Source organism: Camellia sinensis, chromosome 5 (genome assembly GCF_055761805.1).
Source record: "Camellia sinensis isolate YWXY chromosome 5, ASM5576180v1, whole genome shotgun sequence".
Classification (NCBI taxonomy): Eukaryota; Viridiplantae; Streptophyta; class Magnoliopsida; order Ericales; family Theaceae; genus Camellia; species Camellia sinensis.
Genome location: NC_138965.1, coordinates 156864184 through 156880160, shown reverse-complemented (window position 1 = coordinate 156880160; position 15977 = coordinate 156864184). Strand labels below are relative to the sequence as shown.

At 42.5% G+C, this 15977-nt stretch overlaps 2 protein-coding genes across 2 annotated transcripts in view; one reads left to right on the top strand and one right to left on the bottom strand.

Moving 5' to 3' along the window:
• LOC114309928 (ENHANCED DISEASE RESISTANCE protein (DUF1336)) overlaps positions 1-15977 on the bottom strand; it is a 153820-nt gene that overhangs the window by 54637 nt on the left and 83206 nt on the right. The window lies entirely within an intron of this gene.
• LOC114307243 (uncharacterized) lies at positions 13578-14699 on the top strand. The gene has a single exon (XM_028252667.2). It carries the CDS (start codon positions 13593-13595, stop codon positions 14304-14306), a length of 714 nt encoding a protein of 237 aa, XP_028108468.2. The 5' UTR covers positions 13578-13592; the 3' UTR covers positions 14307-14699.

Genomic DNA, 15977 nt, shown 5'->3' with positions numbered 1-15977 from the left:
ACCACTTAATCACCTGAAAATGCATAGGTTTTGGAACAAAATGCTGAAAAACGCCTCACAGAACCATTTGGATTCAATGTAAAGCTTCCTTCCCATCTAAATGACAGTTTTTGTAAGGGTTTCAATCATATTCAATCTCCTTCCCAGTATCAAGTTTCCAATGTGTACAGAGGTGCGCCCTTTTTGTATCTTTAGTGGATGTATGAACCAAAAAAATTCTCCTTCCCAACTGCTATAGCGACTTCTTTTTGTGTTTGTGACCATTCTAATTGTTCTATTAAGATAATAAGACCCTACCTTCAGGCAACCGCACAACAACAAATATTACAGTAAATGAGTTATGGTCTACTCCAAGCTACATACATAGTTGAGAATGGTTACATGTATGCACAAGTATCTGGAATACTGGATCATACAAAACTTTGAGAAGCACTCTGTACCAAAGAAATTTCACCAATCATCATTTTTATTTTTTCCCCATGTTTCAATTGTTTTACATGATAACAGTTTAAAATCACCACATAGACTTGCAAGGACCAGACGCTGTCACACAAGATAGATCAAAACCCTATATTGCCTAAATCAAAATGTAGTCCCTTCCCCCAAGATGATTTTTTTTTTGGAGTAACAACAAAATTTCATTAAAAAAGAAAAGTGAAAGAGGACAAGTCGTCCTCATACAAAGAAAGAGAAAAACAAAAGCACAAAACTCCTAGCCCTAGAAATGGCAAACAGCAGGCCAATTTCTAGAGGTCAAGAACAAAGGGACTCCTTTAAAAGGAGGGGATACAAATGCCCAAAATGAAGCTTGCCACTGGTATCATTAAACATATTCACCTATCCATCCTCCAGGAAAAAGTAAATATTTTTTTTTTGTGTGTGTATTTATATATAAAGTGGACATGAAAAATCAAGTAAAATAGTTATTTAATAATTCAAATTGCAGAAATCAAATCCAAATTCCCAATATATCATTGACATGAGGATGCCAAGTAATTTGAGGACTAAAACCAGCCATATGGACAATGACAACTCAAATATAAAGAATATCTCAAGTAACCAGATTTGCCCATCTCTCACTAATATGCATTTCAACATAATAACCTGTTGGGACTGAAAAATCGCTTAGACCACAAAAGGGAGCACATAAATGGTATACAGTTTTAAATTTTGACAAAGGCATCCTAATGTACTTCAACCTTAAAATGCACCACAGACAGATCGGTGACATATGGTTTAAGTTGTCCAATCTACAAAGAAATGAAGAATGGAAAGTATAATAACAAACAGCATTTTTCAAAAGGTGAAACACCTGATGATTTTAGAGAGTAACCAGCTTAGGTTTGATTAGGATATCATCCCCTATTTATATTAATAAAGATTAGAGTTTGTAAAAATTACAAGGGAGCCCTGAGGCATAGAATAATTACAAACTAATAACTCAGATAATAATATGATAATATAATATGCTAACACTCCCCCTCAAGCTGGTGCGAAGATATCTCTCATGCTCAGCTTACCTAATATGTCATGAAATGGCTTATTCCCAACCCCCTTGGTGAGAATGTCAGCAAGTTGTTCACCAGACCGGACAAAATGAGTATAAATGGTACCACTAGTGAGTTTCTCCTTAATGAAGTGGCGATCAATGTCAACATGTTTTGTCCTGTCATGTTGAACCGGATTGTGAGCGATGTTGATGGCGGCCTTATTATCACAGTATAACCACATGGAGTCCGTCTGATCAATACCTAGATCACTCAACAATAACTTCATCCATAAAAACTCACACACCCCTTATGCCATAGCTCTAAACCCAGCTATTGCACTTGACCTAACAATCACATTCTGTTTCTTACTCCTCCAAGTAACTAGGGCGCCTCCACTAAAGGTGCAATACCCTGAAGTCGATCTCCTATCAGTTACTGATCCAGCCCAGTCAGCATCTGTATAGGCTTCCACACGAAGATGATCATACTTTGAAAAATAAAGACCCTTACTAGGAGCAGACTTCAAGTACCTCAAGATTCTCATGACAGCCTCGAAGTGAATCTGATGAGGAGCATGCATAAACTGACAAACCACACTAACAGCAACAGTAATATCAGGACGGGAGTGAGATAGATAAATGAGCTTATCCACTAATCGCTAATAGCTCCTCCTATCAACAGCTTCTCCTCCTTCATCATCCCCCAATTTCTGATTGGGTTCCAGTGGAGTGTCACATGCCTTGCAGCCAAGCATCCCAGTTTCCTTCAACAGGTCAAGCACATATTTTCTCTGTGAGATAAATATCCCATCCTTGGAGCAAGCAACTTCAATTCCCAGAAAATACTTCAAGCTTCCCAAGTCTTTGATTTCAAACTCACTAGCTAAATATTTCTTCAACAGAGGTATTTCCCCACTATCATTGCCCGTAAGAATTATGTCATCTACATAAACAATAAGTGTTGTAGTCTTACCACTTAAGGAATGTTTCACAAACAAGGTGTGATCTGCCTGACTCTGTTTGAAGCCATATTTAAGCATAGTCTGAGTGAATCTCTCAAACCAAGCCCTTGGAGACTGTTTGAGACCATATAATGACTTCCGAAGCTTGCATACTTTGCCTTCTGTCTGATGATCCTCAAAACCAGGAGGAATATCCATATATACCTCTGCTTCAAGGTCACCATGGAGAAAGGCATTCTTGACATCAAACTGATAAAGCGACCAATCTAGATTAGTTGCTAGAGAGAGAAGTACTCTGACTGAATTCATCTTAGCTACGGGTGCGAAGGTCTCCTGATAATCAATGCCATATGTCTGAGTGAACCCTTTTGCCACAACTCTTGCCTTGTAACGCTCAATAGAACCATCTGCTTTGTGTTTCACAGTATACACCCATTTACAACCCACAGGTCATTTGCCCGTAGGTAACTCAGTCAATTCTCAAGTGTCATTCTTCCTAAGTGCTTTCATTTCCTCAATCATGGCTAGTTTCCACTCAAAGGTAGCAAGAGCATCCTGAAAATGGTTAGGAATGCTAACAGAGAAAATATTTGACACAAACGCTCTATATGAGGATGACAAATGAGAGTAGGACACAAAATGCGAGATAGGATGTTGAGTACAAGATCTCACACCCTTCCTCTTGGCAATAGGAACATCAAGATCAATAGACTCAAGAAATTCAAAATTACCTAGACTCTCATCAGAAGCAGGAAATGGCAGTGGAGGAGCAGAAGTGGTCCCTTGTATCCAGTTAATTTTTTGTCTGTCTATGTCCTAGACATAAACATGCCCTTCCTTATCCTTGGTGACATTGGGTTCTGTATAAACTTGCCCTTCCCCATCCTTAGTGACATTGGCTTCTATAGTCCCAGTAGAAGAGGGTAGTGCAAGAACAACTGGTTCCACCATAGGAAGCACAAGACTCACTTCACACCAAGGCTCCCCCGGAAATAAGGACGGTGACACCGGAGAGGACAAGAAATAAAACTGGGACTCAAAGAAAGTAACATCCATGGACACAAATCACTTACGAGAAGAAGGGTGGTAACACTTATACACCTTTTGAGTAGGAGAGTACCCAAGGAAAACACACTTGAGGGAGCAAGGGTCCAACTTACCACGAGTAGGAGAGTGATTATGAACAAAACAGACACAACCAAAAATTTTGGGAGGAATAGAAAACAAGGACTGAGAACTTAGGAGGACGTGAAGAGGAGCTTGTTTTTGCAAGACCTGGGTAGGGAGACGATTAATAAGATGGGCAGCGATGAGAACAACGTCGCCCCAATAGGGCCGAGGCACACTCATAGAAAAACACATGTACCGAGCCATGTCAAGAAGATGCCGATTCTTGCGTTCCGCCACCCCATTTTGTTGAGGGGTATTGGTGCAAGAAGTCTGATGGATAATGCCATGAGAAGAGAAATATTGTCCTAACCCAGAATCTATGTATTCCCCGCCATTATCAGAACGAAATAGTTTGACAGTAGCCCCAAACTGAGTACAAATCATCTTATGAAAATTGCGAAACACAGAGAAAACCTCACTCTTATCTTTCATGAGATACACCCAAGTAGTACGAGAAAAATCATCAATAAATGTAACACACCATCGATGACCTTTCACAGACATAACACCAGAGGGACCCCAAACATCAGAATGTATTAATGAAAAAGGAACTAAACTTTTATTAAAACTAGGAGCAAAAGAAGCTGTGTTGTTTTCTAAGTTGACAAGACTCACAAAGAAATTCAGACACATGATGATTTGCGAAACCAGATAGAAATAAATGCTTAAGTAAATAAAAAAAAGGATGCCCAAGACGCCGATGCCACAGCCGTAAATCAGCGGGGATAGTAGAATGTGTGGTGGAAGAATAAGCAAGCTTGTCCAGTTGATCCAGGAAGTAGAGACCATTTTCTGCACTACCACCGCCAATCGTCCTCCTCGTGACAAGGTCTTGAAAAAGACAATGATCAGGAAAAAACGTCACACTACAATTCAAATCCTGGGTAAGACGACTTAAGGATGACAGATTAACAGAAAAATTGGGAACATGGAGAACAGAAGATAGAGGTATGGTAGGAGTGACTTGGATTAAACATTTCCTGGAAATGGAAGAAATAGTACCATCTGCAATCCTAACTTTGTCCTGACCTGAAGAGGGCTTATAGGCAGAGAAAAGATCAGAGGAGTCAGACATATGATCTGAGGCACCGAAATCAATAATTCAAGGCAAAGACTTATGAGACAAAAAAACACAAGGAGAAGAGGCTAAGTTACCTGAGCGGGCAAACGACGAGGAAGATGTACTGAGAGCAGTAGAAGACCGGCGGTCCAGCAATTGGCGCAGAGCATCCTCAAGCTCAGCATCAGAAGCTTGGCCAACGGAAGCAAAATTAGAATCAAGTATATCAACGGCACTAGACTGATGAGCTCGGGAATAGGAGCCATGTCCTCTAGACTGGCCTGACCGACCTCTTCTAGGACCAGACCGATCACCTCCACCCCCAGATGGAGTCCCATGAAGCTTCCAACACGTCTCACGAGTATGCCGCGGCTTCTTATAATAATCACAAAATACAGACTCCTTAGCAGCAGACGGAGGGATGGGAGTCAGGCTGAGGCCATCTCGAGGCGTAGACAGTAATGTTGAGCGGTCAGCAGAGACAGGGGACATCATAGCAGACCAACGACTCTCCTCATTCTGTACATAGGCAAATGCCTGCTGAAGTGAAGGAAGAGTGTCCATGCCCAGAACTCGACCCCTAACTGGATCATACTTCACATTTAGGCCTGCCAGAAATTTAAAGACTCGTTCCTGTGCGATAAACTTCTTGTACCTGACAGAATCAGCAGTGCAAACAGGCTTATAGTCTTGCAGGTGATCAAGGTGTTTCCAGCCGTTGGTGAGGAAGGTGAAATACTGAAGAATAGTTTGCTTCCCCTAAAGAGAGCTCTCAATAGAGCGGCGCAACTCAAATGCCTGTGAGAAATTTCCTTTGCGGGAATAGGTGGCAGCCATAGCATCCCAAACATCCTAGGTAGTCTCCATAGACAAGTAGCCCTAACCAATTTCAGGAACCATCGAATGAATAAGCCAACCCATAATCAAAGAGTTGGTAATCTCTCATTGGTCATCGTTAGTATATTATATTATTATCTGAGCTTTTTTGGTATGTAATTATTCTATGCCCTCAGGGCTCGACTTGTAATTGTATCATCTTGTAAATCCTAATCTTTATTTATAAATAGGGGATGATATTTGTAAAAAAATAAATGTATAGGGAAAGAGAGAGAGAAACAATTATGTATGTATTATGATTGATTTATGTTATTTTTTACAAATGGTGAGGGGCTCCTTATATAGGAGATGTAGTGGAGTAGGTGGTAGTAGGTGGTAGTGGTAGGTGTGTAGTAGGTGGTAGTAGGTGGTGGTAGGTGTAGTAGGTGGAGTAGGTGATGGTAGATTTTAACAGCCCCCCGCAAACTCAAGGGGGATAGGAACTAACCAACTTGAGTTTGGAGAGAGTAACAAAACAAGAAAATAATCTGAAAAATAAAAAATGGATAGGAGACACTGTATGGTCGTGTCAGACCGTTGTAGAAGACTGTATGGTTATGGCAGACCGATGTAGAAGACACTGGCTCGTGTTGGACCGATATAGAAGACAGTTTATGGGGTCATGTCGGACCGTTGTAGCAGACAATGTTGTGACAGTTGTTGTGACAGTTTACGGAGTCTTGCTGGACCCTTGTAGAAACTAACCGGAATCAATGTCGGGACAGTTTACAGAGTCTTGTCGGACCCATGAAGGAGCTAACCGGAATCAATGTCGGGACAGTTTACTGAGTCTTGTCGGACCCTTGAAGGAGCTAACCGGAATCAATGTCGGGACAGTTTACAGAGTCTTGTCGGACCCCTAAAAAGTCACACCCTCAAAAAGTGTGCCCAATCTTTCAAAAGGCGTGCCATCAAAAGGCGTGCCCAATCCATAAAAAGGCGCGCCATCAAAAGGCGCGCCCATGTTGTCGTCGAGCGCCGAGCGGCGCATGATGCGCGTGTCTGCCTTGGCTATTTAACCAAGGTTGAGGCAGAGGCTATGCAAACCAGTCTGAAATCGCCGATCATTCTGAAATACTCTGTAAACACTCTGTAACCAATCCTTCTCTGAAAGTACCAGTCGGAAATCGCTGCTTCGCTGAAACACTCAGCAACCCAAAAACATGGCCTCTTCTTCCCGTCCAGCTACCCAGAACATGGCCTCCTCTTCCCGTGGTCTGCTCACGCTCTTTCCAGACCTGAACGAGTCCACAAGAGAAATAACTGGTGCGGTGGCCAGTGAACCTCAACCAAACACCTCTAGTTTGCTCCGTTAAACTTTCCGATGCGGTCTGTGGAGCAAAAAATGGCGGTGCAAACTGATATTGAGGCCAATCAGTATACTTTGAAGTCATGTGTGGAGACCATGACGGCGGTCACAAACTTGTCGCACCGGCTTCAGAGTAGGACAAATGAGGTGCAACAGTTAAACGCCCAACTGGCTCTGCTCCAACACATGTATAAGGATGCGCGAGCAGAGATAAGTGTGCTAAAGGCGGAAAATAAGGAGCTGAAGCGGAAGGCCACCGTTATGTTCCGATTTGGAGGTCCGCCATATGCTGTAGTGGAGGAGCAGGAGGGAGTGAACGTGCTCGGCGGCACGGGAAACACAGAGGCAACACCGTCAAGGGCTGTCCAGGATGGAGGCAAGAAGAAAAGACCGGCGGCAGAGTAGAGAAGAAAAATTCCGCCTGTGGATGTGGTGGTTTTGGTTGTTTTTTTTTTTTTTGGTGTAAAATTGTGATCGGGGTGATCCCCGGCATGAAGAAATGACAAGTTTGTGGAGTGAAAAACGAGTTGGTTGTGAATGGATTTTTTTTTTTTTTTTTTTGTGTGTGGAATAAAATCAGCCATCATTCAGTAATGCAATTGCTAAAGAGAAATATTAAAAGAGAGTGGTGGAAAGAAAAGTTTAAAAGAAATGATGGGAAAGAAAAATAAATGTGTTTTTGTTTGGTTTTTTTTTTTTTTTTTTGTTTTGTTTTGTTTTTGAAATAATAATAAGAAGAAGAATATATAAAATAAAGTATTGGAATCCACTGGAATCAATGAAGGCTAGTATAAAATATTGTAGTAGGGAAAAGAATGAGGGGTATGTTGATTATAATATGTTGATGGATCAAACACTTTGGGAAAAGGTTAAAGAATGCCAAAAGGAAGAGAGAGAGAGAGAGAGTGGGTTGAGTAAAAAAATGTTGTCATCATAAGGAGTGGGTGATATTATATTAAGAAGTTGGGTCCATGGAGAGAGACGTGAGGTCAGGTTGGAGTCCAATGTACCGAGAGACTCACCATCCATCCCATAGCCCCCAACTGCATAAACCATGCCATTAACTTCTGTACAAGCAAAATCATAGCTAGCCACATTCATGTCTACTAACTTGCTCCACCTGTTGAGGCAAGAATCATATTGGCAAACATTTCCCGAGGCAATCCCAGTTCCATCTTTCATTGAATAGCCACCCATGACAAGAAGCTTTCCATTGAGAACTACCACCCCAAAACCAGCTTTGACAGGGCCAGGCATTGGAGGGAGGTCTCGGTGTTTTTGTCCCAGACAATCCAAAACCTCCCAGTGGCTACCCTTTCCTTCACCATCCATAGTGAGGACGTAGAGCCACTCCTCAAGCAAGCCAGCTAGTCTCTGAACAGTGATGAATTCTTTGCTTTGCAAAAATGACCTCCACGGCCTGCAGACACGACCCATAGCTGGGAAGTCGGAACGAGGGACGAGAGCAAGGAAGCTTCAAGGAATAAAATTGGTGGTGATGGGTTGACTGGGTGAGTCAAGGACAGCGACTCGAAGGAGTTGGGCGTGAAGGTGGTGGACTCGAAGAAATTTCAAGGTATGTGTAGAAAATTCTAGCGAACTAGGTTGAGGTCCGGCGGGCGGCCAAGATGAGGTTGCCGCCCGCCGGTGAAGCAAAAAATACTAAATTATTAACTTTGCTCTGATACCATGTAAAAAAATAAATGTATAGGGAAAGAGAGAGAGAAACAATTATGTATGTATTATGATTGATTTATGTTATTTTTTACAAATGGTGAGGGGCTCCTTATATAGGAGATGTAGTGGAGTAGGTGGTAGTAGGTGGTAGTGGTAGGTGTGTAGTAGGTGGTAGTAGGTGGTGGTAGGTGTAGTAGGTGGAGTAGGTGATGGTAGATTTTAACAATATTCTATCAAACCCTAAGCTGGTTAATCCCTACAAGCTTCATGGTATCAAAGCAGGACCTCTAGGGTTTCGGCACCAACGACACTCTAGGGTTCGAGTTCGAAACTTACCTGGGTTGGTCTGCGTCAATCTCTGCTTCCTCTACGTCACTCAGTCGCCTTCCTCAGTCGCCTTCGTCTCTCAGTCGGCCTCCTCTGTCGATCGATCAATCTGCCTTCGTCGATCTTTGCTTCGTCTTTCTCACCTCGTCGTTCTTCTCAGCTCGTTGGTCTACGTCGATCTCTGCGTCGTCTTCCTCACCTCGTCGTTCTTCTCAGCTCGTCGATCTCCTCAGCAGCTCGTCGATCTCGATCTCCTTCATCTTCATCGGTCTGCGTCGATCTCCTTCTCTCTGGTATACTCTCATCTTTGTTTGGTATAACCTATGTCGTGTACCCGTATCTCATCCCACTATGTCGTGTATAAAACATATATAAAGATATAAATAAATACTAAAAAAAACAAAAAATAAAAAAAAACACAAAAAAAAAGAAGGAAAAAAAAAAAAAAAGGAAGAAAACTTTATGGTTTCTTAATTTTGTTATGCCTTTATAGTGGTCATTGTGCCTATTCTTTAACCACCACCTTCCGGGTTTGTGATTGCCACTAGTTTTGTTGAGGGTTCGGTAGTATTGTATCCATGGCAGATTCCACCAGTGTGTCCCCTACTTCTCAAACACCGAGGAGTGAGAGTCTCATTATACCTACTACCATGACTGAGAACCCCAATCCTAGTTTGAAAATCACCACCTCTCTATTTAATAGTCAGAACTACCTAGCATGGTCTCAAAGTTTGACTATATTTTTGAAGAGCCGAGGGAAGATGGGATATGTTGATGGCAGAATACAGGCACCTAGTACCACTGACTCGGGTTATGACCAATGGGAGATTACCAACTCTTTGATTATGGGTTGGCTTATTCATTCGATGGTTCCTGAAATTGGTGAGGGCTACTTGTCTATGGAGACTACCCAGGATGTTTGGGATGCTGTGGCTGTCACCTATTCCCGCAAAGGGATTTCTCACAGGCCTTTGAGTTGCGCCGCTCTATTGAGAGCTCACTTCAGGGGGAGCAGACTGTTCTTCAGTATTTCACTTTCCTCACCAACGGCTGGAAACGCCTTGACCACCTAGAAGACTATAAGCCCGTTTGCCCTGCTGATTTTGTCGGATACAAGAAGTTCATCGCATGGGAACGGGTCTTTAAATTTCTGGCAGGCCTAAATGTGGAGTATGATTTAGTTAGGGCTCGAGTTCTGGGTATGGACACTCTTCCTTCACTTCAGGAGGCATTTGCCTATGTATAGAATGAGGAGAGTCGCCAGTCTGCTATGATGTCCCCTGTCTCTACTGACCGCTCAGCGTTACTGTCTACTCCTCGAGATGGCCTCAACCTGACTCCCATCCCTCCGTCTGCTGCTAAGGAGTCTGTATTCTGTGATTATTGCAAGAAGCCGCGGCATACTCGTGAGACGTGTTGGAAGCTTCATGGGACTCCATCCGGGGATCGAGGTGATCGGTCTGGTTCTCAAAGAGGTCGGTCAGGCCAGTCTAGAGGACGTGGTTCCTATTCCGGGCTCATCAGTTTAGTGCCGTTGATACACTTGATTCTAATTTGGCTTCTGTTGGCCAAGCTTCTGATGTTGAGCTTGAGAATGCTCTACGCCAATTGCTGGAGCACCGGTCTTCTACTCTCAGTATAGCTTCCTTGTCCTTTGCCCGCTCAGGTAACTTAGCCTCTTCTCCTTGTGTTTTCCTGTGTCATAAGTCTTTGCCTTGGATTATTGATTCCGGTGCCTTCGATCATATGTCTGGCTCCTTTGATCTTTTCTCTGTCTATAAGCCCTCTTCAGGTTAGGACAAAGTTAGGATTGCAGATGGTACTATTTCTTTCATTTCTGGAAAAGGTTTAGTCCACGTCACTCCTACCATACATCTATCTTCTGTTCACCATGTTCCCAATTTTTCTGTTAATCTGTTATCCTTGAGTCGTCTTACCCAGGATTTGAATTGTAGTGTGACATTTTTCCCTGATCATTGTCTTTTCAGGACCTTGTCACGAGGAGGACGATTGGCAGTGGTAGTGCAGAAAATAGTCTCTACTTCCTGGATCAACCGGACAAACTTGCTTATTCTTCCACCACGTCTTCTACTACCCCCGTTGATTTATGGCTATGGCATCGGCGTCATGGGCATCCTTCCTTTTATTTACTTAAGGACTATGAAGCACGGATACTTCAAAAAGGGTGACGTATCCGTATCGGATACTTATCGGATACCGATACTCCTCGGATACTCGCGGATACGTATCGGATACTTCTTAAAAGTATCAGATACTTCTTAATTAATTTTTTATTAATTTTGAAGTATCGGATACTTAATTTTGAAGTATCGGATACTCGAAGTTATATATTACTTATAATATTTTGTTTAGTTCTTTGATAAGAGGAATATAGTGAGAGTTAAAGTAATAGAATTTGTCAAATTGATGTATCCTTGTTGTCTCTCTCACTTCTCTCTCGCTTTTTTACTCTCTCTCGTTTCTTCTCTTTGCTCTCATTCTTTTTTTGGTGTTGGCATGTAAGGATGATATTTAATTTGCATTTGCATTTGCATTTGCATTTGCTTTTGCTTTTGCTTTTGCTTTTAGTTTTGGATGTTTTATGAATGTTTGAGCACTTTTAGGATAATTGGAATCCCTCTCCTTATTTATTAATTTACTTTAAGTTTTATTTTCATGCATATTACATTATTAAAATTATATATAAAAAAAAATTATGAATGTATCCCCGCTGTACCCGTATCGTACTTTTTCAAATTTTGACATATCGCCATATCCACGTCCCCATATCACCATATTCGTATCCGTGCTTCCTAGGCTATCATTGATGACTTAAAAAAGTATATTTGTTGAAATTTTTATTTAAGAATGGTTTTTTGGCTTTAGCTAAGGTCTTGTGATATTCAATGATGAAGGGGAACAAGTTGAAGCTATTGACCTTGAAGACTCTTAGTTTTATAGGAATCTTTCTTCTTTATCAAGTTGTTTTTTGCTTTAGGTTTTATTTTTATGCATACTGCATTACTAAGAATTGTTAAAATAATATTTTTTACGAACGTATCCCCGCCGTACCCGTATCCAAATTTTTCAAATTTTGTCGTATCGCCGTATCCGTATCGTATCGTATCCGTATCCCGTATCCATGCTTCCTAGCTTAAGCATTTATTTCCATCTGGTTTCGCAAATCATCATGTGTCTAACTTTCTTTGTGAGTCTTGTCAACTTAGAAAACAACACAGAGCTTCTTTTGCTCCCAGTTTGAATAAAAGTTTACTTCATTTTTCATTAATACATTCTGATGTTTGAGGTCCCTCTCGTGTTATGTCTGTGAAAGGTCATCGATGGTTTGTTACATTTATTGATGATTTTTCTCGTACTACTTGGGTGTATCTCATGAAAGATAAAAGTGAGGTTTTCTCTGTATTTCGCAATTTTCATAGGATGATTTGTACTCAGTTTGGGGCCACTGTCAAACTATTTCGTTCTGATAATGGCGGGGAATACATAGATTCTGGGTTAGGACAATATTTCTCTTCTCATGGCATTATCCATCAGACTTCTTGCACCAATACCCCTCAACAAAATGGGGTGGCGGAACGCAAGAATCGGCATCTTCTTGACATGGCTCGGTACATGTGTTTTTCTGAGTGTGCCTCGGCCCTATTGGGGCGACGCTGTTCTCATCGCTGCTCATCTTATTAATCGTCTCCCTACCCAGGTCTTGCAAAAACAAGCTCCTCTTCACGTCCTCCTAAGTTCTCAGTCCTTGTTTTCTATTCCTCCCAAAATTTTTGGTTGTGTCTGTTTTGTTCATAATCACTCTCCTTCTCGTGGTAAGTTGGACCCTCGCTCCCTCAAGTGTGTTTTCCTTGGGTACTCTCCTACTCAAAAGGGGTATAAATGTTACCACCCTTCTTCTCGTAAGTGGTTTATGTCCATGGATGTTACTTTCTTTAAGTCCTAGTCCTATTTCTTGTCCTCTGGTGTCACCATCCCCATTTCCGGGGGAGCCTTAGTGTGAAGTGAGTCCTGTGCTTCCTATGGTGGACCCAGTTGTTCTTGCACCACCCTCTTCTACTGTGCTTCCTATGGTGGAACCAGTTGTTCTTGCACCACCCTCTTCTACTGAGACTATAGAACCCAATGTCACCAAGGATAAAGACAGGCATGTTTGTTAAAACCTATCACCTACTTCACCCACTTAAACCTACTCCACTAAACCTAACCCACTACACCACTACCACCTCCACTTCACCTACTCCTTACCTACTACACACTCACCCTCTTCTATATATAGGAATCATGAATCATTGTAAAAAATATAACATTATATCAATCAATAATACAATCATTTCTCTTTATACATTAAATTTCTACATGGTATCAGAGCAAGGTTAAGCTCTTGGTGCTCTTCGCCTTCTGGCGGGCGGCAACTTTGCCTTAACCGCCCGCCAGACCTCAACCAATTAAAACCTACCAAAACCTCCAACCACTGCAGCAACTCAAACCACTGCTAGCTCGAATTGACGCCAACTCTTCTCGCAACCAGTGTTTCATTTCAGCCTACTGTAGATACAGATTGCCTTGCTGCAACTCCGGGCAACGTCGTTGGTCCGTCCATCATCCTTCTCATTCACTGCTCATGCGAGCTACATGTGCTACCGCCGACCTGTTCTAACTGTCTCGGTGCCGTGTATGTGTTCAGATGTAAGAACACAAGACATGTCCTCTCGTCCCAAAGTCTCCACTCCTCTCACCTCCCTCTGCCGCCTGGCTGAAGGTTACTGGTTGAAACAGTCCTCGATGTCTCCCTATGCAGATTTTGTCACTGCAATGCTTATTCGTTCAACTGGCCTGAATCTTCAAAAAGCATATTCTCAAAGATTGAAATCACTAGGCCTTGTTGGACTGTTGGAAAATTTAGAGATTCTTTCATCTGGGGATATGGCTGCTCTGGTGTACTTATGGAATCCTTTTACCATAGTCAGTTGTGTGGGTTTGTCTACTTCTCCAATTGAAAATTTGGTCATCATACTGTCACTTTATGGAGCTTGTACACGACAAATTCCATTGGCAGCTTTTGGATGGGTCATAGCAACACATTTGTCCCTTTATCCTGCTATTCTGATTGTACTGGTGATTCTTTTATTAGGTTATGGTCCAGATGCTCCCCCAAGGAAATTGTTACTGCAAAGGAATTCCTGTGAACTGACAGGTCAACAGAAGGAACTGAAAAATCAACCAGTGCAACTAATTTGTTTCTCTTGGAAACCAGTTGTGTGTTTCTTCTTGTGGGCATCCATGTGGGCATTCTACGTGTTAGTTCTATGTGGCATTTCTGTTAAACAATATGGTGGTCTTCGGGAGATGTTTAAGAGAACTTATGGGTTTATTCTCACAGTGGAAGACTTGTGCCCAAGTTTGTCATCTTGTTAAAGCAAACAAATTCACTCTCTCTCTCTCTCTCATCTTTCCACTTTCAAACCCACAATCCTTTTTTTTAATCAACCCACTACCTCACTTTCTTTAAACCCCACTTTCACTCACACTCACATGGGCTTGTCCCATTCTCCTCTCATCTTTTCAACTTTTCTTTCAACTTTTTTTCCAAAGTATTTGATCTGCCCAAGACGTGGCACAACACTTTATTTTATATATTATTATTATTCTTATTATTTCAACCAAAAAAAAAAAAAAAAAAAACAAACAAACAAAGGCAGAATTGCACACCAAACCTTCCCTTATTTTATTCATGTCGGGCCTCACCCCGATCACCATTTTACATAAAAAAAAAAAAAAAAAAAAAAAAAAAAAACCAAACAAACAAAACCCAAACAACCACATACACAGGCGGGATTTTTCTTCTCTACTCTGCCGCCTGTCTTTTCTTCTTGCCTCCGTCCTGGACGGCCCTTGACGGTGTTGCCTCCGTGCTTCCTAGACCACCAAGCAAGTTTCCTCCTCCCTGGTCCTCCACTACAGCATATGGTGGACCTCCAAATCGGAACATCACGGTGGCCTTCCGCTTCAGCTCCTTGTTTTCTGTCTTTAGCACACTTATCTCTGCTCGCGCATCCTTATACATGCGTTGGAGCAGAGCCAGCTGGGAGTTTAACTGTTGCACCTCATTTGTCCTGCTCTGCAGCCGGTGCGACAAGTTTGTGACCGCAGTCATGGTTTCCACACATGACTTCAGAGTATACTGATTGGCCTCAATATCAGTTTGCACCGCCATTTTTTGCTCCACCGACCGCATCGGAAAGTTCAACGGAGCAAAACCAGAGGTGTTTGGTTGAGGTTCACTGGCCACCGCACCAGTTATTTCTCTTGTGGACTCGTTCAGTTCTGGAAAGAGCGTGAGCAGACCACGGGAAGAGGAGGCCATGTTCTGGGTAGCTGGACGGGAAGAAGAGGCCATGTTGCTGAGTGTTTCAGAGACGGGTTGGTTACCGAGTATTACAGAGTTTCTCTCTCAGCAAAGGAAGAGTTTTTTCAGAGGATTTTCAGAAGTTTTTTGTCTGCCTCAGCCTCAGCATCAACCTTGGTTAAATAGCCAAGGCAGCCACGCGCATCATGCGCCGCTCGGCGCTCGACGCCAACCTGGACACACCTTTTTATGGCACGCCTTTTGATGGCACGCCTTTGATGAATTGGGCACGCCTTTTGATGGCACGCATATTGATAGATTGGGCACACCTTTTGAGGGTGCGACTTTTTAAGGGTCCGACAAGACTCTGTAAACTGTCCCGACATTGATTCCGGTTAGCTCCTTCAAGGGTCTGACAAGACTCTGTAAACTGTCCCGACATTGATTCCGGTTAGCTCCTTCAAGGGTCCGACAAGACTCTGTAAACTGTCCCGACATTGATTCCGGTTAGCTCCTTCAAGGGTCCGACAAGACTCTGTAAACTGTCCCGACATTGATTCCGGTTAGCTCCTTCATGGGTCCGACAAGACTTTGTAAACTGTCCCGACATTGATTCCGGTTAGTTTCTACAAGGGTCCAGCAAGACTCTGTAAACTGTCACAACAACTGTCACAACATTGTCAGCTACAACGGTCCGACATGACCCCATAAACTGTCTTCTACATCGGTCTGACACCGCC

Bases quoted from the DNA above. Each gene is read 5' to 3' on its own strand.
- LOC114307243 (XM_028252667.2), top strand. From the start codon at position 13,593: ATGTCCTCTCGTCCCAAAGTCTCCACTCCTCTCACCTCCCTCTGCCGC.